Source organism: Octopus sinensis, linkage group LG18 (assembly GCF_006345805.1).
Source record: "Octopus sinensis linkage group LG18, ASM634580v1, whole genome shotgun sequence".
Lineage (NCBI taxonomy): Eukaryota > Metazoa > Mollusca > Cephalopoda > Octopoda > Octopodidae > Octopus > Octopus sinensis.
The window spans coordinates 3,998,928-4,026,581 of NC_043014.1; the positions used below are offsets into that span (position 1 = coordinate 3,998,928).

General features: G+C 38.5%; 1 protein-coding gene across 1 annotated transcript in view; it reads right to left on the minus strand.

Moving 5' to 3' along the window:
* The window catches only part of LOC118767008 (short-chain collagen C4-like), a 40,329-nt gene extending 14,436 nt beyond the window's left edge, over nucleotides 1-25,893 (minus strand). The window contains exons 1-4 of the mRNA XM_036510914.1: nucleotides 25,812-25,893; nucleotides 25,018-25,079; nucleotides 23,486-23,537; nucleotides 20,699-20,773 (exon numbers count right to left, since the gene is read on the minus strand). Coding sequence (XP_036366807.1) covers nucleotides 20,699-20,773; nucleotides 23,486-23,537; nucleotides 25,018-25,079; nucleotides 25,812-25,893 — 271 coding nt within the window. The remainder of the gene's footprint in view (nucleotides 1-20,698; nucleotides 20,774-23,485; nucleotides 23,538-25,017; nucleotides 25,080-25,811) is intronic.
* Between the last annotated feature and the right edge of the window lie 1,761 nt (nucleotides 25,894-27,654).

The window sequence follows — 27,654 nt, forward strand, 5'->3', positions numbered from 1 at the left end:
GTGTGTGTAACACTCTCTGTTTGGCCCTCGAATTAATATTAATTTGAAATAAGCTACAAAATAAATCTTACAGCCATGTCAGATTTCAACAAAGCCCCATAATTTTTCCTATTGTAATGGCGGGTTGCTTATTTAGCTGCGCATGCTCTGTACAGCTTAAACACATGGCGGTCGTTTTAACTGTCTAATTATGCCGCTGAATAAAAAGATGAATTTGAAGATCTACCAGCGTCCGTATTCTCTGCAATTGTTTACGATTTACAACCAAGAAAATATTTGTAATCTAGAGAAGCGAATGCAGATTTACCCATCAGACTAATAATAGTGGGATAGTAAACATTAATAATCTTTAATCTTTATTGCAGCTTGATGTTGTTAACCGAACCCTTCGTTTATCTAACAAATATTCGACACACTCCAACATACTGTCATGAATCCTATTGGATATAACGTGACGGTCACAACATCTCAGCCTTCTTACACACAGCATCCGTGCTTGCCCTGACTATATTTGCTCTCTTTACTCTCACTTTTATGGGTGTTGTATTCGTTTCGCATGAAATGTATTCAGCTTCTAGGATCCATCCTTTCTTCGGTTCTGGTATGTTTACGTAGATGAGTGAAAGAAATCGTCGTATTTGATGTTCTCTGCTGCTGAAATGAGACAATTTTTCTGGTTGATTTCCTTTCTCATTCTTGTATATCAGCGTTTAGTGTATGATGTGTATGTTGTGAGCTTAGAGTTTCATTTTGTCATAATTTGTGGAGAGGTGGGAAGGTTGTGATTTAGATTTAGGTTATAAGTTATGAGGTAAGAATGGAACGGAAAGCTTCCCTGATTAATAAAGGCAAATAAAATGGTTTGTGTAGAAGTAATTGGTTGTTGTTTTTGAAGCGATCATGTGTTTTCTGAGTTAAATAATGTGGTGGTTCTTTGTCATTGTCAGATTCCGAGTTGTAATTTCAAAAGCAAGATGTCTGAGATAGTAGCGTCGAGTATTAGATGAAAAGCTGATATAATTCTATGGTGGTACTTTATTTGGGGTTTTGTTGAATCATGAGACAGAAGACAAAATACTGTTAAACAAAATAACATTTTATTTCAACGATAAGTTTGATAAACTGAAATCTTACAAAATGTTTTCTAGAATCATTCCGACAGATTTAGATTTTTCTTGTTTTTGAGGATATTTCTGGCATTCTACGTCGCCTCTTTTGTATTGTTTGAATATCTTCTGTAAACTAGTACAACAGTTTATTGTAACGATAGACATACTTTAAAGAAAATATTAGGTAACAAAATTGAAAATTTTATGTTATATATTGAAATTCACAGAGATATTTTCATATGGAACCGAATTTAATTTATATTCAATATTTACTGCATACAACACAGGTTAATTCTTGACCATGGACATACGGTGGACATGGCCATGAACCACAAGCAGCCTGAACGAAATATAATACAGCTCCATTTTCGTTTCTGTAACCAGCTGGATCAGCTTCTGGTGCATAGTCCACACACACATATTCTAGTCTGCCTTTTTCTGCGTGAAGACTGGACATCAAATATCCCGAATACTCAGCTGTCCAACCAGGGTAACACTGTGTTCTGGCTGGTAACGTCATAACAACAGCAGGTTGTCGTGTCAAACAGACAGCGCACGGAACGTTGTGATCATGAAGTGATTTAGCGTTAGCAAAAGAAAAGATGGTATTGGTGTCGTAATCCTGTAGTTGATATTCACTGCCATAAATGTGACCACCTTCTTCAACTTTTGTAGTATAATTGGCCCAAATGGGGTCGTTAGGTAGACATAAGAGATTACTTCCGCCACCTGTGTCGTCGTACCATTGTCCACCAGCCACACCTAGAATTGGTAAGAATAAATCAAGTAAAAAAGATATTAAGCAAAATTATATATGAAATAACGGAAACATTCATTACAGTTTGACCCTTAAAAGGAGTCATGTTTAGTCACGTGTGAACGAATTGTGGTGTTAGTGTTTATGTTAGTGTTTATGTAAGTGTAAGCTGTGTGAGTATGAGATCGCAGTCGTGCGTTTGTCTTCTCTTCATGTGTGTGTGTGTGTGTGTTTGCGTGTCTTTGTGTTTGTGTGTGTGTGTGTGTGTGTGTGTGTGTGTGTGTACGGGTAAGTATTTGTTGTTGTGATGTGTTTTGCTTGGAGTAGATGTTTGTGTGTGGATGTCAATAAACGGAGAAAGGAAAGGGATTTTGTAACGCATGTGGTCGTGATTTCCCGAAATGGAAAAGATGTCTTTCACGTTTGAACGGGAAAATTGTTGGTGATGGGAATTGCATGTGGTTTGAGTAGAACAATACGAGAGACGGCGAGATGCAGAGAACTGGTGGGTAAGAGGGGATGAAATACTGTTTAGCCGACCATACGGGCGTGGCTGGCTATATCCATCGGTTTGTCTCGGACAAGTCAGGCTTTCCACGAGACGGAACTACCACATACTATAATATTATGATCACACAGATTTTATTTCATGCAAAGCATGAACTGAAGTGGGGTAAATTTTGAAGCTCATTGATGGCGTAGTGCTTAAGATGAATGGACAGTGATGTCGGCAACCGATAAAGGATATGTGTAGGGCTTATAGGGAGCAGATTCACAAAGGATGCGAGGTTGGTTGGAGAAGATGTGGGAAGCTTTGGATTGGAAGTGTCCGCGTTACTTTACAAAGATATACTGGACAATTAATGAGGGGAGGTGGCGCATGAAAACAGAAAGGTTTGAGGGATAGGACGATTTCGGTAAGGCGGAGAAGAATAGAAGTGCAATATGTACTAACTTGGGTTCACACAGTGGTACTTGGTCCCTCAATATTTTGCATAATACATACAGCCCTTAGTTAGCTTTGTCCATTAGTTACAGTGTGTGGTTTGTCCAGTCCACATTGTACATTCTCCGTTCATTTCATTAACCATATACATTCATTCATCAATTCTAAGAGGCCTTGTTCAATGTAGTCTATAACGACAATCAATAGACACTCTAGCTAATGATAGTCAAGTGGCCACTTTTCAGCTCTGGTCACTCACGTACAATACCACCATCCGTAGCCAGTACACTTGATCACCAATTAGCTGCCTCGGTATTTGATATCTACACTCCATACAAGTCAGCCAGGAGTCCTTGATCGCTAAACTGGATTCCAGTCTAGTCCCTATCTATAATTTAACGTAGAGATATCTATATTCTGTAGTTAGACAACATCCTTTTCACCTGGTCCGTAGTAGACAACATTTAAAATTCTGATTTTACAAAATATATACAAAGGAGTAAGCAGTCTTGCGCAGTCTATATAGGGTCTATAGGTATCGTTTAAAACGTGATATATCACATGATTTGCTTGCGTGTCCGTGTGAGAAACGGAAAGAGAGGGGGCGGCAGAAAGAGAAAATGAGAGGAATAAAAAGAGAAGAAGAGAAAGATAAAGAGAGAAAGAGTGAACAGAAGTATAGTTTATACTAACCGTCATATACAAGGTTTGAATAAGGAGGACAAGTTGTTCTGCCCCACCGGGTATACAATGATCCGGGACCAGGTTCTGTGAAATTTAAAATGAAACAATTAAGTATAAAAGAAAGAATTCTTGAATCCTATACAAAGGAAGTTGTTGGCTTAGAAGGAATTGATAGAGGGGAGAGAAATTTAGAATTTAAGAGAAAAAGAATGAGTGAATGAATGAAAATCAGAATGAAAGAAGTAAATGATTTGCTAAGAATAAATTTTAAACGAAGAAAATTAGTCATTTGTCTATTGAGCCTGTTGTTGATGTTGATGTCAACGAATTGAGAGATTAATCTCAGAATATCAGAATGTTTATTTGTCTCCTTAAGAACAGATGTTTGTTTTGTAGTTGAACTTGGATGTGAGTACATATATATATTTGTGACCATAAAAATGATAAAGTTCTCCTTTTATAGATATGTTGGCTATATTATCAATTCTTGGCACCTGATTGGTCAATTACAAATATCAGCTTGGTGTTTGGGCGCGAAGAGAGTTCGTTTCCTGCCAGAAGACTAGTATGGCCACCCCATTAAGGTGTGTGACGTCATTCCACACAATCTATACTTCTTGCGGTTATCAGCGCCAAAGTGTGCACGGAAGTCTCCTTGTAAGACAAATGACTTTACCCCAAATATATCCAAAGCTGCATCCCACTTCCGCCTGTGCTGACATAGTTGGCACCACACCTGCACGGTGGAGTTTCCAACCTACTTCCAAGTGTACGCCTCCGAAGTAACGAAGCTTTCTTGAGGAGACACCGATTATATATAACAGGCAGCGTTTTGTACCGTCCGGGTTTGACAATCTTATTTCTTAATTATGAACTGTTGATCCCTTCTGGAACTGCTTCGGGGTCCTGGAACACGCATATTTTGTATTCCCTTCCAATGCATCACAGATTAAGTTTGGTGGAGACTGCAATATATTTCCCGAATGGGCACGTCCCCTCATGATCCGGAGGCAACTGCTTTGATCCCTCTCGATGGATGACGGGGTACGGCTATTCCTTGGAGCCCTTATCGTACTGTAAGTATATGCAGCAAACAGCGAGGTCAAATACAAATCCTCCCTAAGTAAATTCACCTCAGCTTTAGATATATTTGGGGTAAAGTCATTTGTCCTGCAAGGAGACTTCAGTCCACACCTTGGCACTGATAACCGTGAAAAGGATAGATTGGAAGGAATGTCGTCAGTGAACTTAGTGGAGAGGTCATAGCAGGCTTCTGTGCCGGATACACACTCTCCTCTCTATGGTATAGATATTATTTTAAGACAGGGATATTTATAAGGGTGCCTGGTATAGAAATACTTGGTGACAGAGGTTTCTGATAGAGTTCGGTCATCTTTCACTCTTTGCTGAACGTTCGGGTAAAAGGAGGGGTGAATTTGTCAACTCGTCACTACTTAAATGTCTGAAAGCCTGAAAATCCCTACAGTCTGCCGAACACTGGAAATTGGTAAGTCTAGTGCGACCTACAGAATACAGTTGGAAGCCGCAGTGGATGCTGGGATCAGAAACAAAAATGTGGAGACTTTTGCATCCAAATTTAGAGTGACTCTCCTGAATGAACTTGGACATCGAAATGGATTCGTGATTGTATAATATTTTCGGCAGGTTCTTTTCGGTTGAACGCTTATTTGAGCTCAATTCACTTAAAAGTGATAAAACTGCTGGTGAAAAGCAGGGTCGGCTTGATAGTTTAGAAAACTTAAATACAGATGGTATTCTCTGAGTGACCCATGCATGCTAGGTGGATGGGACCTCTGGAAAAAAACACCAAGGCAATGGAAATATGGGGAGACAATCATAATTTTTTCAAACGGAGACCAAAAAGTGTGTTCTAATTATAGAAAAGTCTACACTAGATATCAGGAAAAGATACGTAGGGAAATTATCGTGTCCGGGACGCAGTACATCCGACCAGATAGTCGTTCAAAGACAGATCTTCCAGCAAACAGTGAAGCATTTCCTGTAGGAATACGCTGTAAACCATGAAAAGGCACACGATCACGTGCCCTGGAGCATGTTGCGGATGGTTTACCAGGAAGGTGAGTTTACTGGGCGAAAATTTGTCGCCATAAAATAATTATATGGATAATCAAATGATTGTATTTATGTAACTGTCGAAAAATTTCAACGTGAAGGTTTCACTTAGTTGAAGTGTGCATTGTTAGTGCCCCTTCTCACATTCTTTTTTTGTGATCTGGTTGAATATGCGCAGCCATTGTGGTAGAGGTATCCCAATTCATCTCTACGTGATCGGTCGACTGTTATTTGTGGACGACATGCTGCTACCTAATTTGTCTGATGGTCACCAACAACCTGCATTGAATGGGTTAGCTGCCGTGTAACGCAAGGTAGGATTGACAAATATGCAATGTGTAGGAAAGTGGAACATCATTATTACGGGTCTCTATTCACGAATGATTAGAAGCACAAGAGTGGACAGAATGCTGAATTGTAGATATAAACGCAGTGAAGCGCCAGCTCGGGCATTTGATTCTCAGATGAAGAGGGCACACCATGCTTTTCTTATGCAAGCCGGTGGGATCGCTCTGAGCACTCCAGTTTTTTCACAGTGAACGTACCGGCCGCCTCGGACACTCGGTGAAGAGCACCCTCGGGGGCACCGTGTGGGCAGAAACAATTCTCGACGTAGCACTGCAGATATACTCTTATATACACAATAAATGCCATAGTATAATGAATAACATTTCATTTAGGAAATTATTGTAAAGTAGAACATATTTTAAAATAAATTCAGGCAAGTGTCTTAGTATATATTATTGTGGACATGTGGATAGTAATGTGGAACTAATTCAAAGTTGGTGAAATTATAAATCATTGGTTAAGGAGACACGGGTAAAAGACTTTAGCTATAAAATTAGTTCTTACTTGGTGTGTCATCAGGTTTATCGTCGAGAGATTTCTTGGAGATGAAACGGTTCTGTGAAAAAATAGAAATAGGATCATATAAATAGAACTTCAGGGTATTTATTATCGTTTAGAACTTAAAACAATGCAATAGATGACAACATATACGGACAGGAATCATTGTCAACACTACCATCTCAACCCTTTAGGAATCTTCTAGAAGGCGCTTCACTCCAGTCGAAGGATTTTCTGAACAATATCAGACAATACAAATATGCATTTCAAATGACATCGTTTGGTGAATCTAAGATAGATAAACATGAATTTACGCCGACGTCGAAGTTCAATGGCAAGTCTATCTCCTCATCGGTTCCCTTGTACCCGCGAATGAACAACCACAGTTCGTCCAAATTTTCTCTATGAGTGATGTAGGACTACAAACTCGACGTGAGGTGTCAAAATTTCCGATGATGGGTCGTGTTAGACACAGCGCACACTGACAGCTTTACGGTGCGTTAAAAAATCACACAAACCCCACCTCGAATTTTGCATGACAAGTTAGGGCCTGAAACACTCCAAACGGACGCATAGCATGTTGCTTAGTCGAATTAGCCCAGCATTTACTCTACAAATGTTTTGTTGTCAATGTTGCACTTTCCCATATCACCTGTTTCAAAATGACTGGAATATATTATATACCAACTTTGCCATTTTAATCCCCAGCAATGTCAGGTATGTCTGCTTGTACACACACACAAACACACACACACACATATTTCTACACACACACACACACATATATATATATATATATATATATATATATATATATATATATATATATATGTATATATATACATGTATAAATATAGATAAATTTAATCCAAACAAGAAAGCACAAAAAACAACAATGCGAGGACGTGGAACAAATATAGTATTATTGGACGCTCAGGAAAGAAGGAAAGAAGGAGGGTTTAACGTTTCGGGTGAGACTCTTCGTCGGAAACATACGAGAAGGAAAGATCCAGAGGAGAGAAGACAGAGTGGAAAAAATCGCCAACAGTACACCCGCGGTCACATTTTGAATGACCGGAAGGAAATGGATGAAGAAAAGTCCTTTCAAAGACAGGAGGGAGGTAGAGGAGGATGAATGTGTGTGTAAGTGTGGATAAGAGCGTGCGCGGAGGTCTGCGTGTTCGTGTGTGTGTATGTGTGTATGTATACAATAATGGCAAGTTTGTGTGTGCATGTGTGTGTATAAGTGTGTGTGGTTGTGGCTTTTAAACTTTGCATGTTGTTGGGCTAGTAGTGTTAAGGTCAAGGAAGAAGGCTCTTTTTGTCTCTACCACAGGTCAAATAGTAGGTACCGCTAGTTTCAAGTATGTGTGTGTGTGCGTGTATGTATATGTATCGTGTGTGTGTGCATGTGTGTGTGTTCGTGTGTGTAGGCGTAGAGTTAGGGTGTGTGGCGAATAACTGTGCTTTACATAGTGTATGTGTGCGTGTGTTTGTATGTGTGTATGTGTGCAATGATGATACATGTGTGTGTGTGTGTAGAGTTTGGGTGTGTGGCGAATAACTTTGCGTCTGTGTGTATACATGTATGTATAATTGTGTGCGTGTATGTATAATTGTGTGCCGTGTGTATGGGACGTATGTGTGGGTTCATTTGTGTGTGTGTGTGTGTGTATGTGCGTTTATCTCGTATGTGCGTGTAGTTGTGTGTGCGTGTACATGTGCGTTTGTATGTGTGTGTGTAAGCGTATATGGGTGTATATACGTGTATCCGTGGGATTGTGAGTTTTCGGTGTGTGCATTCGTGGGCGTGTGTGCATATGCGTGCGCATGTTTTGCGTGCGTGGGTGTGTGTCTGTATCTATATGTGTATACGTATGTATATGTGTATGTGTGTATAGGCATATATTGTGTGTATGTATATGTATCGGTGTGTATGTCTATTTGTACATGCGTGCGTATGTGTGGGTTTTAGGAGTTGTGTGGGTGTTATGTGCGTGCGGTGTTTGTGTGCTATATAAATGTCTGCGTGGAGGCGCAGTGGCCCCGTGGTTAGGGCTGCGGACCAACGCTTGTAGGATCGCGGTTTCGATTCCCAGACTGGGCGTTGTGTGTGTTTAAAGCTCCACGAGGCTCAGGGAGTGGGTTGTTGTGATCTCTGCTGTACTCTTTCGCTACAAATTTCTCCCTTTCTTCTGTTGGCCTGCTCGCTTAGCCAGCGGGGTGGCGTCGTTTGAAGGCTAAATCAATGCGAAGCGCATTGTGACCAGCGATATGTAGCAACATATCTGTAACGGTGATCACGGAGATATATGTATCATACGCACACACACATACACACACATACACACGTACATACACACACACCAGCACAGACGCCCACAATACTCATACAGATACGCACACACTTATATACATATGGGCACAGACACACACGCACATACACGTACTTAAGCGCACACAAGCACACAAGCAAACGTACGCACATTACGCCCATATATATGTATATATATATATATATTTATATATAAATACATATCAATATATAGCTATACACGTATACTTGGGCATACACACCATAAATATCACAAATAGACGTATCTACTTATACGCATACACACACACAAACGCACACATATATGTGAGTGGACATACACTGTATAGTGTGATTGTTCGTGTACAATTGAGCACGTGTGTCTGTGTGCGTGCGTATGTGTGTGTGTTTGTGTTTATTTGTGAGTGTGTTTGTCCGTGTGTCTGTGTGTATGTATTTACATTCGTTCTTACATATTGTCATATAAAAACCAACGTGAATTACAGTCAAACATTACGAAATTCACCGATCTACATTGGCACTCGCACGTTTTATTTTCAGTTGGAAAGAAAAGATTAAAAAAAACTCGCCTCACTTCCGTTCCTGATGGAGAGAAATAGATAAATGTGTGTAAATATGTACGTATTCCTATGTGTGCGTGTGTGTGTGTTTGTATATGTTTGTTTCTGTGCGTGTGCGGAAGTGTACATCTAGATATAATACTTAACACTAATATTAATAGGGCTAAACGTTGCAGCGACAGGGCATGGCCATGCTAGAACACCACCATTAGATTTTTTTCATTACGCACTTATTTCCCTCTCCAGGATTATGTCTGGTGAAAGAGCGATCGGACAGGAGTACAATTCCACCCTTCTTTGTGTTTCCTTGGGGTGTGTGTATATGTATGTATATATATATATATATATATATATATATTTATATATATAGATATAGATATATATATAGATATATTTCAATATACATATATATATATATATATATATATATATATATATATATATATATAGAGAGAGAGAGAGAGAGAGAGAGATAGATAGATAGATAGATAGATAGATAGATAGATAGATAGATAGATAGATAGATAGATAGATAGATAGATATGTAGATAAATAGATTGATAGATAGATATGTATGTACATACCTACGTAACTATATATGTGTGTATGTATATGTGATATGTATATATATATATATATATATATAGATCTATGTGTGTGTGTTTGTGTGTGTATAGCACACATAGTGTGTATGTATCTATGTTTTATGCATGTGTCTGTTATTGTCGCACCACTATCGATTCTCAACTGATGTCGGTGTATTTACGTCCCCGTTACATAGCGGTTCGGCTAGAGATAACGATATAATGAGCAAAAGGCTTACAAAGAATAATTCCTGAAGTCGATTTGTCCTACTAAACGCAGTGTTCTAGCATGGCCGCAGTCAAATGACTGAAACGGTTAAAAGAATATATTTATATACAGACAAACACACACACACACTCACACACATACATATATATACATAGATAAATAGAGAGAGAGAGATAGACAGAGAGATACAGTGATAGATACACACACGCATATATTTGTTTGTATACATATATCTATATATGTTCACGCACTAATATATTCATAAATATGTATATTTATATATACATATACATGTATATTATATATACAAATATATGTATATGTATATATATATGTATGTTTAGGTGTGTACGCCTGTGTGTTCGTGTGTGATTACGTGTGTGATCTTATGTGTGTGTGTGTGTGCTCCATAGCAACATATGTAAGTGATTCATGCATACATCCTTACATCCATCCATCCATCGGTACGTACATACATCCACATATTAATACATACATACGTAAATGCATACATACATACATGCATATATAAATACATAAAGACATACATATATTAACACAAAATCCATGACTTACCGTTTTCGATTTCTCTTCCATTTTTCCTATTCTTGAATCTTGATGAAGAATCACGATCGTCAGAACGAGAAGAACCCCAAAAGCTATGAGAGAAGAAATGGAATAACGCTGCGAAATATTCCTGGACAGTTGTTTGAAATCCATTCTGGTGACAGTTGTCGGTCGTACGTGATACTTCGTGTGGCTTCAACAAAAGATCGAGATGCGAGGTTGAAGCTGAAGACCTGTAACTGAATTCCACGTATTTATTGAGCGCACAACAACCCAGCTCTGGCAGAGATCTTATCGTAAATTTATGAACCAATGCGATTGGTGGAACTGTAAATGCGGGTATGAACTTGTCTGACAGGTTTAATTATTGGAAAGAGATGGTTTGATATTGTCACACAATAATTAGCAAAATATTTTGATGAATGAGAGACACGTGTAAAGTGAAATGATTCCTGTTTCTGTATATATTATAATATTTTTATTTACTAATGTTGTTATTTAATTTTATTTGTTATTCTTGGGAAAATGTTTTAATATTCATTGTGGGAAGTATTTCGTTCAACCAACAAATACACAGACACAAAGACACACACACACACCCACACACACTGACACCCACACACGCACACACTGGCAAACACACACACACACATATACTGACACACACTCACACACACACACTTGCACACACGCACACACACTCACACACACACACACACACACTGACACACACCAGCACACACTGACAAACACACACACACACACACATATACTGACATACACTCACACACACACACACTTACACACACACACACTCACACACACTCTGACACACACACACACACGCACACACTGACAAACACACACACACTCACACACTGTTTTAATATTCAGAGTGGGAAGTATTTCGTTCAACCCACACAGTAATCACAAGACTTAAGCTAATGAAGTCCGCTGTTCGGATTGGATTCTTCACAACAAGCGTTAATCTGATTAGAAAAGTTTTATGTGAATATCAAAATCAAAACCTACCAATTCCCACCCACCCATACATATATACACACACACATACATACATACATAGATACATACATGCACACATACATACATACATACATACATACATACTTTCATACATACATGCATGCATATATGTATACGTACATTTATGTATGTATACACGTATGCATGCATGTATGTATGAATGTAATCATGTATATATCGATAGACACATATACACATACATACATACATACATACATATATACACACATACTTACATCCATCCATCCATACATACTTGGTGGCTGCCCCCTCGTTATCGAGTAGGGCCATTGCACTGAGCTTAATCAATGTTGTTATCTTGCAATGCCTGTGCATGAAGTTTTTTTTAAAGCGAGAAAAGGCTGTGCACTGAGTCAATCCCAGTCACTAAGCAACACCAGCCATAATCCGAAAAGAAGTAAAAGTTAACATCATCGGTAACCACTGAGCCGCAGGTTTTATGTCGGAGTTATCCCAGTTACCTGAGTTACCCTCTCCTAGAATGATATCCTGACAAAGGCTAGGAGTCCTTCGCTCCCAATTGTTTGACCGCGCGATCGGATATTCAGTCCGATTATTTCTATGTCCCCGCGCATGATACAGCCTTAAGACAGTTATTGGATGGCCGTTGACACTCAAGAGTTCCTCCGGTCTTTGACGGTTTTATTTTTCATCCGGCAGGATGTCCAATAAACACCCTCCTCACCAAGCAAGCTTGGTGGGGTTGCCGGTTTAGTCGCCGACGACCCGACAATGCAACAGGTTGTACTGGGTTACATGTTACCAGTAGCACTCGAAAGTGACCTGACATACATACATGCATACATACATACATATATACATACATACATATATACATACATGCATACATACATACCTACATGCATACATACATACATGCATACATGCATACATACATGCATACATACATACATACATGCATACATACATACATACTTACTTACATACATACATACATACATACATGCATACATACATGCATACATGCATACATACATATATACATTCATACATGCATACATACATACATACATACATACATACAAACATACATACATGCATACATACATACCTACATGCATACATACATACATGCATACATTCATGCATGCATACATGCATACATAGATGCATACATACATACATACATGCATACATACATACATACTTACTTACATACATACATACATACATACATGCATACATGCATACATACATATATACATACATACATGCATACATACATACATACATACATTTATACATACATACAAACAAACATACATGCATACATTCATGCATGCATACATGAATACATAATGCATACATACATATATACATACATACATACATGCATACATACGTGCATACATACATACATACATACATACATACAAACAAACATACATGCATACATTCATGCATGCATACATGAATACATAATGCATACATACTTACTTACATACATACATACATACATGCACACATACGTGCATACATACATACATACATACATACATACATACATACATACATACATACATACATACATACATACATGCATACATACATACAAAAATATCCTGTTCATGTTGTTGAAATTCCAATGAAAGATACTTGGAACTAAGTTAGAAGCCGTCTCTCTTTCTGTTGGCCAGAAATATTCTATTAAAACCGAATAATGACATTCATACATATTTTTAGCTAGTCATTATCACTAGCTTTGAATATGTTCTTCTTGTTTTATAAATCATAGCAAAACATACAGGTACAGTGTCTCCCATTCGAAACTCAATTCGCAAGTGCACCTTCCGTATGGACAGCATATGTACGACGGAATTCCATAGTTATGATTAAATTTTCTTAGATGAAGCATATTAGACCTCTCAGATATAGTTTGACCTAATTTAATATATATATGTGTGTGTGTGTGTGTGTGTGTGTGTGTGTGTGTGTGTGTGCGTGCGTGTGTGTGTGTGTGTGTGTGTGTGTGTGTGTGTGTGTGTGTGTGTGTGTGTGTGTGTAACACTCTCTGTTTGGCCCTCGAAATAAGGTTAATTTGAAATAAGCTACAATATAAATCTTACAGCCATGTCAGATTTCAACAAAGTCCCATAATTTTTCCTATTGTAATGGCGGGTTGCATATGCAGCTGCGCATGCTCTGTACAGCTTAAACACTTGGCGGTCGTTTTAACTGTCTAATTATGCCGCTGAATCAAAAGATGAATTTGAAGATCTACCAGCGTCCGTATTCTCTGCAATTGTTTACGATTTACAACCAGGAAAATATTTGTAATCTACAGAAGCGAATGCAGATTTACCCATCAGACTAATAATAGTGGGATAGTAAACATTAATAATCTTTAATCTTTATTGCAGCTTGATGCTGTAAACCGAACCCTTCGTTTATCTAACAAATATTCGACACACTCCAACATACTGTCATGAATCCTATTGGATATAACGTGACGGTCACAACATCTCAGCCTTCTTACACACAGCATCCGTGCTTGCCCTGACTATATTTGCTCTCTTTACTCTCACTTTTATGGGTGTTGTATTCGTTTCGCATGAAATGTATTCAGCTTCTAGGATCCATCCTTTCTTCGGTTCTGGTATGTTTACGTAGATGAGTGAATGAAATCGTCTTATTTGATGTTCTCTGCTGCTGAAATGAGGCAATTTTTCTGGTTGATTTCCTTTCTTATTCTTGTATATCAGCGTTTAGTGTATGATGTGAGTGTTCTGTGCATAGAGTTTCATTTTGTCATAATTTGTGGAGAGGTGGGAAGGTTTTGATTTAGATTTAGGTTATAAGTTATGAGGTAAGAATGGAACGGAAAGCTTCCCTGATTAATAAAGGCAAATAAAATGGTTTGTGTAGAAGTAATTGGTTGTTGTTGTTAAAGCGATCATGTGTTTTCTGTGCTAAATAATGTGGTGGTTCATGGTCCTTTTCAGAATCAGAGGTGTAATTTCAAAAGCAAGATGTATGATAGTAGCGTCACGTATTAGATTGTCTAAGGCTGTGAAAAACAAGCTGATATATTTCTATGCTGGTACTATATTTAGGGTTTTCTGAATAAGGAGACAGATGACAAAATACTGTTAACCGAAATAGCATTTTATTTTAACATTAATTTGATAAATTGAAATCTTACAAAATGTTTTTCTAGAATTGTTCCGACAGATTTAGATTTTTTTTCTCAGGATAGTTCTGGCTTTCTACGTCGCCTCTTTTGTATGGTTTTCAATATCTTCTGATATACCAGTTTCTTTTAACGATAGACATACTTGAAAGAAAATATTAGTTAAAAATTCATATAATTTCTTGTAATTCACAGACATATTTTCATATGGAACCGAATTTAATTTCTATTCAATATTTACTGCACACAACGCAGGTTAATTCTTGACCTTGGACATACGGTGGACATGGCAATGAACCACAAGAAGCCTGTACAAAATATAATACGGCTCCATTTTCGTTTTTCGCACCTGCTGGATCCGCCTCTGGTGCATGATCCACACACTCATATTCTAGCCGGCCTTTTTCTTTATGATTACTGGACATCAAATATCCTGAATACTCAATCGTCCAACCAGGGTAACACTTTGTCCTGGCTGGTAACATCATAACAACAGCAGGTTGTCGTGTCAAACAGACAGCACACGGAACGTTGTGTTGGTGAATTGATTCAGCGTTAGCAAAAGAAAAGAGTTTATTTGAGTAGAATTCCAGTTGATATTCAGTGCCATAAATCCAACCTCCATCTTCATGTTTTGTTGTATAATTGGCCCAAATGGGGTCGTTAGGTAAACACAAGAGATTACTTCCGCCACCTGAGTGGTCGAACCATTGTCCACCAGCCACACCTACAATTGGTAAGAATAAATCAAATAAAAAAGATATAATCAAATAAAAAAGATATTAAGCAAAATCTCTCTATATATAAACGGCAGTTTGTCTGTGCGTGTTTCTGTGTGTCTGTTTGCTTGTACCCTCATCCTGACCACGGCTTTCAACCGATTCTGATGAAACTTTACACACACATAGCCCAATGTCATAATTCAAAACTAACACAGCGAAAATTTTGAAAAGTTCCCCCAGTTCTGAAAAAAATGGATAAATTCGATATGGGGTCGAGAATCAGAAACAAACCACAGACTGTCTAGGGTGCGCAACTCCACCTTTTTAACTCTCAAACAAAAATTTACCATAATTTTTTTCCATTTTTTGGCTATTTTTTGGCTATAACTCTCTAAAAATGCTTTATAGTTATTTCCCTTACAAACCCGAGCAACGCCGGGCGATACTGCTAGTTATATATGAAATAACGGAAACATTCATAACAGTTTGACCTTAAAAGAAGTCATGTTTAGTCACGTGTCAACGAATTGTGGTGTATGTGTTAGTGTTTATATGAGTGTAAGCTGTGTGTTGCTGAATGAGAGTGCGCATGTTTTCGCACGTGTGTGTTTGTCTTCTCTACATATATGTGTGTGTGTGTTTGTTTGTGTGTGTATGTGTGTGTATTTGCGTGTGTTTGTGTGTGTCTGTGTGTTTGTGTATGTGCGCGTGTGTGTGTGTGTGTGTGTGTGTGTGCACGATTAGGTAATCGTGGTTGTGATGTGTATTATTACGTATGTTTGAATGGGGTAGATGTCTGTGTGTGGATGTAAACAAACGGAGAAAGGAAAGGGATTTTGTAGCGCATGTGGTCGTGATTTCCCGAAATGGAAAAGATGTCGTTCACGTTTGAACGGGAAAATTGTTGGTGATGGGAATTGCATGTGGTTTGAGTAGAACAATACGAGAGACGGCGATATGCGGAGAACTGGTGGGTAAGAGGGGATGAAATACTGTTGCAAAAAAGGAGAGATCAATCGTTCTTTCTAACGCACATGGGCATTGCTCTCTATTTTAGAGCAACCTATTTTTCTCTATAAGCGCAGGAGTGGCTGTGTGGTAAGTAGCCTGCCTACCAACCACATGGTACTGGATTCAGTCACACTGCGTGGCACCATGAGTAAGTATCTTCTACTATAGCCTCGAGCCGACCAAAGACTTGTGAGCGGATTTTGTAGACGGAAACTGAGAGAAGCCCGTCGTATGTATATATATGTGTGTCTGTGTTTGTCTCCCCAACATCGCTGGTGTGTTTACGTCCCCGTAATAGCGGTCCGGCAAAAGACACCGATAGAATAAGTACTAGGCTTTCAAGGAATAATTCCTGGGGTCGATTTGCTCGACTAAAGGCAGTGCTCCAGCATGGCCGCAGTCAAATGACTGAAACAAGTAAACAAAAAAAGAGCATATATATATATATATATATATAGAAAATAGTAAAAAGTGAAAAAACTACAGAAGGCTTGTTTTAAAAGGTTAAATATATATATATATAAATATATATATATATATAATCTCAATTTCGCCGTCGAATTAAGATTAATTTGAGATAAGCTAAAATCTCACAGCCATATCAGATTTCAGCATAGCCCCATCATTTTCCTTTTGTAGTCGCGTGTTGCATATGCAGCTGCGCATGCTCTGTACAGCTTAAACACATGGCGGTCGTTTTAACTATCAAATTATGCTGCATCACTAACAACTGAAAAATTTCAAGATTTACCAGCGTCCATATTCTCAGAGTTTGTTTAGAATTTACACTCAGGAGAATATTCGTAATCAAGAGAAGCGAATGCGGATTTGCCCATCAGAATAATTACAGCGGGATGGTTAACACTAATGATTCTTTGATGTTTATTGCAACGTGATGCTGTTAGCCGAACCATTCATTTAGTGTATGAGGTGAGTGTTCAGTGTATCGAGTTTTATTTTGTGTCTTATTTTGTGGAGAGGTGGGGGGGTTGTGATTTAGATTTAGGATTGGCAGCACCAATACTCATTTATACTGCCTTTTGAAGGATTCATCTTGTAAATTCCACACTCTCAGAAATCTTAGAATAAAGATTTTGTGATATTTGTAAAGTAGACGATAAATAAGTTTTATAAGATATGGGGTAGGAATGGAACGGAAAGCTTTCCTGATTAATAACGGCAAATAGAATGGATTGTGTGGAAGTATCTGGTTGTTGTTGAAAGAATCAGTTAAGTTCTGTGCTAAGTAATGTAGCGGTTCATGGCTCCTTGTCAGAATCCGAGTTGTAATTTGAAAACCAAGATGTCTGAGATAGTAGCGCCAAGCATTATATTTTATAAGGCTGTGCACGAAAAGCTGATATAATTCTATGGTGGTACTTTATTTGGGGTTTTGTTGAATCATGAGACAGAAGAGAAAATACTGTTAAACGAAATAGCATTTTCTTTCAACATTGAGTTTGGTAAACTGAAATCTTACAAAATGTTTTCAAAATCATTCCGACAGATTTAGATTTTTCTTATTTTTGAGGATATTTCTGGCATTCTACGTCGCATATTTTGTATAGCTTTCAATATCTTCTGTAAACTAGTACAACAGTTTATTGTAACGATAGACATACTTTAAGGAAAATATTAGGTAACACAATTAAAATTTTATGTTATTTCATGTAATTCACAGACATATTTTCATATGGAACCGAATTTAATTTCTATTCAATATTTACTGCACACAACGCAGGTTAATTCTTGACCTTCGACATACGGTGGACATGGCAATGAACCACAAGAAGCCTGAACGAAATATAAAGAAGCTCCATCTTCGTCTCTGTAACCTGCTGTATCAGCTTCTGGTGCGTAGTCCACGCACACATATTTATATCTGCCCTTATGATTATGATGTTCGGCCATCAAATATCCTGAATACTCAGCTGTCCAACCAGTGTAACACTCATTCCCGGCTGGTAACATCATAACAACAGCAGGTTGTCGTGTCAAACAGACAGCGCACGGAGGGTTGTGATTATTAAGTGATTTAGCGTTAGCAAAAGAAAAGATGGCATTGGTGTCGTAATACTGTATTTGATATTCACTGCCATAAATCCGACCACCATTTTCAACTTTTGCAGTATAATTGGCCCAAATGGGATCGTTGGGTAGACACAATAGATTACTTCCGCCACCTGTGTTTTCATGAAATTGTCCACCAGCCAAACCTTGAATTGGTAAGAATAAATCAAGTAAAAAAGATATTAAGCAAAATTATATATGAAATAACGGAAACATTCATTACAGTTTGACCCTTAAAAGGAGTCATGTTTAGTCACGTGTGAACGAATTGTGGTGTATATGTTAGTGTTTATGTAAGTGTAAGCTGTGTGTTGCTGGATGGGAGTGCGCATGAGTTTGCAGCTGTGCGTTTCTCTTCTCTTCATGTGTGTGTGTATGTGTGTGTGTGTGTACGGGTAAGTATTTGTGGTTGTGATGTGTATTGCATGGGGTAGATGTTCGTGTGTAGATGTCAATAAACGGAGAAAGGAAAGAGATTTTGTAACGCATGTGGTCGTGATTTCCCGAAATGGAAAAGATGTCGTTCACGTTCGAACGGGAAAATTGTTGGTGATGTGAATTGCATGTGGTTTGAGTAGAACAATACGAGAGACGGCGAGATGCAGAGAACTGGTGGGTAAGAGGGGATGAAATACTGTTTAGCCGACCATAAGGGCGTGGCTGGCTATATCCATCGGTTTGTCTCGGACGAGTCAAGCCTATCACGAGACGGGCCTACCACATACTATAATATTATGATCACACAGATTTTATTTCATGCAAAGCACGAACTGAGGTGGGGTGAATTTTGAAGCTCATTGATGGCGTAGTGCTTAAGAAGAATGGACAGCGGAAAGGCGACCAATAAAGGATATGTGTAGGGTTTATAGAGAGCAGATTCACAATGGATGCGAGGTTGGTTAGAGAAGATGTGGGAAGCAGTAGCTTTGGATTGGAAGTGTCGGCGTTACCTTACCAAGATACACTGGACAATTAATGAGGCGACGTGGCGCATGAATTTTGAAGCTCATTGATGGCGTAGTGTTTAAGAAGAATGGACAGCGATGTCGGCAACCGTTAAAGGACATGTGTAGGGTTTATAGGGAGCAGATTCACAAAGGATGCGAGGTTGGTTGGAGAAGATGTGGGAAGCAGTATCTTTAAATTGGATGTGCCGGCGTTACCTTACAAAGATACACTGGACAATTAATGAGGGGAGGTGGCGCATGGAAATAGAAAGGTTTGAGGGATAGGACGATTTCGGTAAGGCGGAGAAGAATAGAAGTGCAATATGTACTCACTTGGGTTCTCTCAGTGGTACTTAGTCCCTCCATATGATTCTTAATAAATACAGCCCTTAGTTAGCTTTGTCCATTAATTACAGTGTGTGGTTTGTCCAGTCCACATTGTACATTCTGCGTTCATATCATTAACCATTTACAGTCACTGTCATCAATTCTAATTAGACCTTGTTCAATTTAGTCTATAACAACAATCAATAGTCAATTTAGTTAATGTTAGTCAAGCTGCCATTCTTCACCCGTGGTCATACTCGTACAAAACCACCATCCGTAGCCAGTACAATTTATTACCAATTAGCAGGCTTGGTATTTGATATCTACACTCCATACCAGTCAGCCAGGAGTTCTTGATCGCTATACTGGACCCCAGTCTAGTCCCTATCTATAATTTAAAGTACAGATGTCTATATTCTGTGGTTAGACAACATCCTTTTCATCTGGTCAACGCTAGACAACCTATAAAATTCTGATTTGACCAAATACCTACAAAGGAATAAGCAGTCTTGTGCAGACTCTATATATCGTTTCAAATGTGATATATCAGATGATTTGCTTGAGTGTGTGTGCGTGTGCGTGAGAGAGGGGGGAGAGAGAGAAGAGCGATACAATGAGAAAATGAGAGGTATGAAAAGAGAAAAAGAGAAAGATAATGAGAGAAGGAGTGGACAGAAGTATAGTTTGTACTAACCGTCATATACAAGGCTTGAATAAGGAGAACAACTTGTTCTGCCCCACCGTGTATACAATGATCCGGGACCAGGTTCTGTGAAATTAAAATGAAACAATTTAGTTTAAAAGAAAGAATTCTTGAATCCTATACAAAGGAAGTTGTTGGCTTGGAAGGAATTGATAGAGAGGAGAGAAATTTAAAATTTAAGAGAAAAAGAATGAGTGAATGAATGAAAATCAGAATGAAAGAAGTAAAGGATTCGCTAAGAATAAATTTTAAAGGAAGAAAATTAGTCATTTGTCTATTGAGCCTGTTGTTGACGTTGATGTCAACGAATTGAGAGATTAATCTCAGAATATCAGAATGTGTATTTGGCTCCCTTAAGAACGGATGTTTGGATTGTAGTTGAACTTGGATGTGAGTATATATATATATTTGTGACCATAATGATGATAAAGTTCTTCTTTTATAGATATGTAGGCCATATTGTCAATTCTTGGCACCTGATTGGTCAATTACAAATATCAGCTTGGTGTTTGGCGCGAATCAGGCCATCATAGCTACAATATGGAAAGGGCTCGAAGGAATAGCCATACCGCGTCATCCATCGAGAGGGATAATATTAGCGTACGGATCTTGAGTGGAGGAGTCCATTCGGGAAATATATTGCAGTCTCCACTCATCTTAATCTAGGATGAATGGGAAAGGAGTACAAAATATGCGTGTTCCAGGACCCCGAAGCCGGTCCAGTAGGGATCAACCATTTATAATTGAGAATTAGACTGTCAAACCCGGTCGAGACAAAGAGCTATATCGGTGTCTCCTCAAGAAAGCTTCGTTACTTCGGAGGCATACACTTGGAAGTAGGTTGGAAACTCCACCGTGCAGGTGTGCCACCAACTATGTCAGCACAGGCGGAAGTGAGATGCTCACAATCCCTAGCTTTCGGATTGGATTATGAAGTGAATCCCACTAGGTATTAAGGGATACCTCCTCAAGCTCAAGCAGAATGAAGGAGTGGTGTAGCTGCTGGTAGTAAATGCACCCAATAGCGAGGCCAAATACAAATGCTTCCTTAACAAATTCACTGCAGCTTTAGATATATTTGGGGTAAAGTCATTTGTCTTACAAGGAGACTTCCGTGCACACTTTGGCGCTGATAACCGCAAGAAGTATTGATTGGGTGGAATGGCGTCACACACCTTAATGGGGTGGCCATACTAGTCTTCTGGCAGGAAACGGACTCTCTATGATATAGTTATCGTTTTAAGACAGGATTGTTTATAAGGGTACTTGGAAAAGAAATGCTTAGTGACAGAAATTCTTGATAGATGTTGTCGTCTCAGTCATCTTTGATTCTGTGCTGGACGTTCGGGTAAAAGGAGTGGAGAGAGTTGTCAACTGATCACTACCAAGATGTCTGAAACCGGAAGATGCCTACATTTGGGAGAACCTAGTAAATTGGTAAGTCCAGTGCGACCTGCAGAATAAAGTTGAAAGCAGTAGTGGATGATGGAATAAGAAACAAAATTGTGGATAATATTGCATCCAAATTGAGAGAGACCCACATGAATAAACTTTGGCATCGAAATCGATTAATGATTGTATTATTGTTTTCGAACTAAAGTCACTGAAAAGTGATAAAGCTGCTGGAGAGAAATACGTTCGTCTTGATAATTTTAAACCCTTAAATACTCAGGGTATTCTCTGAGTGACCCATGTATGCTAGGTGGAATGGGGCATCAGGGAAGACACGAGGGCAATGTCAATCCGGGGTAATAATCACAGATTTTTTCAAGACAAAGTCTACACTACATGTCTAGAAAAGATACGTAGGTAAATGGTCGCGTCTAAGACTACTGTCCTGGACGCAGTACACCCGACCAGATATTAGTTCAAAGCAGATCTTCGAGAAAACGTTGAAATATTTCCAAGGGGAATACGCTGTAGACCACGTGCCGTGGGGCATGTTGCGGATGGTTTACCAGGAAGGCGAGATTATTGAGCAAATTATTATTCCTGTAAAATACTTGTACGGATGCCCAAATGTTTGAATTTGTGCAAAAGCCGAATGTTTTCAACATGGAGTTTAGACTTCACTAGAAGAGTCCATTGTTAGTGCTTCTCACATTACTTATGATCTGGTTGAGCATGGCTCAGCCATTGTGCGAGCAGTATCTGATTTCGTCTGTAAGGGGTCGTTTGACCGCTATTTGCAGACGACATGCTGCTATCTGACTCATGTAATGTTCACTTTCGACACGCATTCAATGGGTTGGCTGCCGAGTGCTCCAAGGCAGGGATGACTAACACACACTCTGCAGGAAAGTGTAACATCGTTACTTCGGGAATCTATTCACGAGTGATTGGAAGCACAAGACTGAAAGATTGCTAACTTCTAGATATAAACGCATTGATGCGCTAGGTCGGGCATTCGATTCTCAGACGAACAATGGTTGGTACACTTATCGACGAAGCGCTGCACTCACACACACACACACTCATATACACACAATTAATGTCATAGTATAAAAGAGTAAAATTTTATAAAGGAAATTATTGTAAAGTAAAATGTATTTTAAAAGAAATTTAGACTAGTGTCTTAGTATATATTACTGAAGAAATATGGATAGTGATGTAGATTCAATTCAACTTTGGTGAAATTATAAATCGTTAAGGAGACACGGGTGAATAACTTTAGCTAAACACTGTAGAACTGGAAGCTGGATACTTTATAATATTTAATCTCATTCCTGAACATTTCTTCAAAGTTATTGTCTTATACAATATAAAATTAGTTCTTACTTGGGGTGTCATCAGGTTTATCGTCGAGAGATTTCTTGGAGATGACACGGTTCTGTGGAAAAATAGAGAGTATTTATTATCGTTTAGAACTGAAAAGAATGCAATACATGACAACATTTTCGGACAGCATTTTATGAAGATGTGGGTGACGTCGACATTGTCCATTCCACCAAATCTATTATATCGTGTTACGTCTTGGAGATTTGCTGCAACTGCATGCCTTTCTGTGAATCTGGTATTTCATTATTTCATGCTTGTATATGGCAAAGCATACACATTACATAAACAGCTAATATCCCTGTTCATTGTCAAGAGTAGACTAATTTTGCTATCTAAAATCGCTGGTAGTTTGAAGACGACTAGAAACGTAGACTTGCGCATTCTGCTGACGCACAAGAAAGCCCGACGCCAACCTTTCATGTACGGCGTCCTAATCCGCTGTAGGACTATTCCACTGCGTCCTTAGGAGAATCTGTCAAGGCAATAGGATGCAATATTTAAAAGTAGTTTGAATTTATGCCAAAGCTCTATTGCCTTGATATTGTTTAGTATAGTTATCCATCATGATCACTGAAGAGTCGGGTATTTCTAGCACTGGTGAATAATATTCCGGATTGAAGCTCGAAGGTCAACATATCTTTTGGCGTTCAATGGAATATCACAAAAGTTTGTAAGAAAAATGTTAGGGAACATATATAGTAGGTTATAAATTGACTGCATACGAAAGGGATGAGGATTAGATATTTTGTACACGGGTGCTATATAAACTGGTTATTCACTCCTTAAATATAGTGTGTATATGTAGATGTATATATGTAAGTGTATAAAAATTTATATATATATATATATGTGTGTGTGTGTGTGTTGATATATATATATATATATATATATATATATATATATATATATATATGTATATGTTTATACATATATATATATATATATGTATTTATATTGGGTTGCATGGAAAGCTCGTGCCGATTTTTAAAGGAATATAAAGGGCCAATAAATACTTGCCATTGCATTTTTAAACAACCAAATATGAACCATTTTGTAAAACTATGCTTCTCCATCTTTCCATTAACTTGAAAATACCCTCTTTCCAGAATTGAGGTGGTTTCATGGCAAAGAATTCATCGAGGTATCTTTTGACGTCATTCAAGCAATTAAAATTTTTACCATTAAGACTATTCTGCAGAGGCCTGAATAAGTGGAAATCCGAAGGTGCAATATCTGGCGAATATGGAGGGATGGAGTAACACATGCCAGCCGAGCTGCAGCAATTTTTGTCTGGTTCCCAAAGCATCAAGTGCCGAAAATGAACTTTCTTATCTTGCATTTTAAAGTGTTACAAAATTAACACCTGTTATAGGAACATAAACCTTCTTACACGAAAAGATAGCTTAAACTGCGCCCTAACTGCACACACATACATAATACATACACACATATTCACACACAAGCACACATACATACCTAAATAAATACATGCATACAGACATACATATGTTAACACAAAATCCATGACTTACCGTTTTTGATGGGAGCACAATATTGACGGTCTCAGGACAACAAAGCAGATCAAGAAGGGAACCTTTAATAATTGAGAATTAAAACGTCAAAATTGTTAGATATAATCTGCCTGTAAGATATAATCGGTGTCTCCTCTACAAATTTCCTTTCTCCGATAGCGTACACCTGGATATAGGCTTGAAACTCCACTACGCAACTGTGGTGTCAGCAATGTCTGCACAGGTGGGATTAGGATACTCTCAATCTCCAGCTTTCGGATTGTATTATTGAGTGAAACCTACTAGGTGTGAGTGTTCACCTCTTGAAGCTAAGGCTGAATATGAAGGACCACTGTGGCTGCTGTAAGTATATGCAGCAAACAACGGGGTCAAATACAAATCCTTCTTAAGCAAATTCACCTCAGCTTTACATATATTTGGGGCAAAGTCATTTGTCCTGCAAGGAAACTTCAGTGCACACCTTGGCACTGATAACCGTGAGAAGGATTGATTGGAAGGAATGTCGTCAGTGAACTTAATGGAGAGGTCATAGCAGCCTTCAGTGCAGGATACACACTCTCCTCTCTATGGTATAGATATTATTTTAAGACAGGGATATTTATAAGGGTGCCTGGTAGAGAAATACTTGGTGACAGAGGTTTGTGATAGATTTCGGTCCTCTTTCACTCTTTGCTGAACTTTCGGGTAAAAGGAAGGGGCGGAGTTGTCAACTCGTCACTACCTAAATGTCTGAAAACCTGAACATTCCTACAATCTGTCGAACACTGGAAATTGGTAAGTCCAGTGCGACCTACAGAATACAGTTGGAACCGCAGAGGATGCTGGGATCAGAAGCGAAAATGTGGAGACTTTTGCATCCAAATTGAGAGTGACCATCCGGAATGAATTTGGACATCGAAATGGATTCGTGATTGTATTATTTTATTCGGCAGGTTCTTCTTCGGTTGAACGCTTATTTGAGCTAAACTCACTTAAAAGTGATAAAGCTGCTGGTGAAAAGCACGTTCGGCTTGATATTTTAGAAACTTTAAATACAGATGGTATTCTCTGAGTGATCCATGTATGCTAGGTGGATGGACCTCTGGAAAAAACACCAAGGCAATGGTAATACGGGGTGACAATCACAATTTTTTCAAAAAAAGATCAGAGTGTGTTCTAATTATAGAAAAGTCTACACGTGATGACAGGAAAAGATATGTAGGGAAAACGTCGCGCCCAATATTACCGTCCGACACGCGGTACACCTGACCAGATAGTCATTCAAAGACAGATCTTCCAGTTCCAAGGTTTAGACGCTGTAAACCACGAAAAGGCACACGATCACATGCCCTGGGGAATGTTGTGGATGGTTTACCAGGAAGGTGAGTTTAATGGGCAAATACTGGTTGCCATAAAGTACTTATATGGATGTTTAAATTATTGTATTTATGTACAAGTCGAAAGTTTTCAACGTGAAGGTTTCACTTAGTTGAAGTGTGCATTGTTAGTGCCCCTTCTCACATTCTTTTTTGTGATCTGGTTGAATATGCGCAGCCATTGTGGTAGAGGTATCCTAATTCATCTCGACGTGATCGGTCGACTGTTATTAGTAGACGACATGCTGCTTGGTACAATTATCGACGTAGCACTGCATATATACTCATATACACACAATAAATGGCATAGTATATTAGAGTAACATTTTATTTAGGAAATTATTGTAAAGTAGAATATATTTCGAAATAAATTCAGGCAAGTGTCTTAGTATATACTATTGTGGACATGTGGATAGTAATGTGGAACTAATTCAAAGTTGGTGAAATTATAAACCATGACTTAAGGAGACACGGGTTAATGACTTTAGCTATAAAATTAGTTCTTACTTGGTGTGTCATCAGGTTTATCGTCGAGAGATTTCTTGGAGATGAAACGATTCTGTAAAAAAATAGAAATAGCATCACATAAATAGAACGTCAAGGTATTTATTATCGTTTAGAACTTAAAACAATGCAATAGATGACAACATATTCGGACAGGTATCATTGCCAACACTACAATCTCAACACCTTAGGAATCTTCTAGAAGGCGCTTCAATCTAGTTAAAGGATTTTCTGAACAATATCAGACAATACAACTCTGCATTTCAATTGACATCGTTTGGTGAATCTAAGAAGATAGATAAACATGAATTTACGCCGACGTCAAAGTTCAAGGGCAAGTCTATCCCCTCATTGATTTCCTGGTACCCGCGAATGAACAACCACAGTTCATCCAAATTTACTCTATGAGTGATGTAGGACAACAAACCAGACGTGTGGTGCTAAAATTTTCGATGATGGGTCGTGTTAGACACAGCGCACACTGCTGCAAAGGAGAGTATATCCACTGACAGCTTTTCGGTGCGTTCAAACATCACACAAACCCCACCTCCAATTTTGCATGACAGGTTAGGGCCTGAAACACTCCAAACGGACGCATAGCATGTTGCTTAGTCGAATTAGCCCAGCATTTACTCTACAAATGTTTTGTTGTCAATGTTGCACTTTCCCATATCACCTGTTTCAAAGATGGAACATCTTAGAGAATGACATCTGCAAATGTAGAAAGGTCGGTACGCTAACACGTATTCTTTCCAACTGTTCATTAGCATTGAACAGG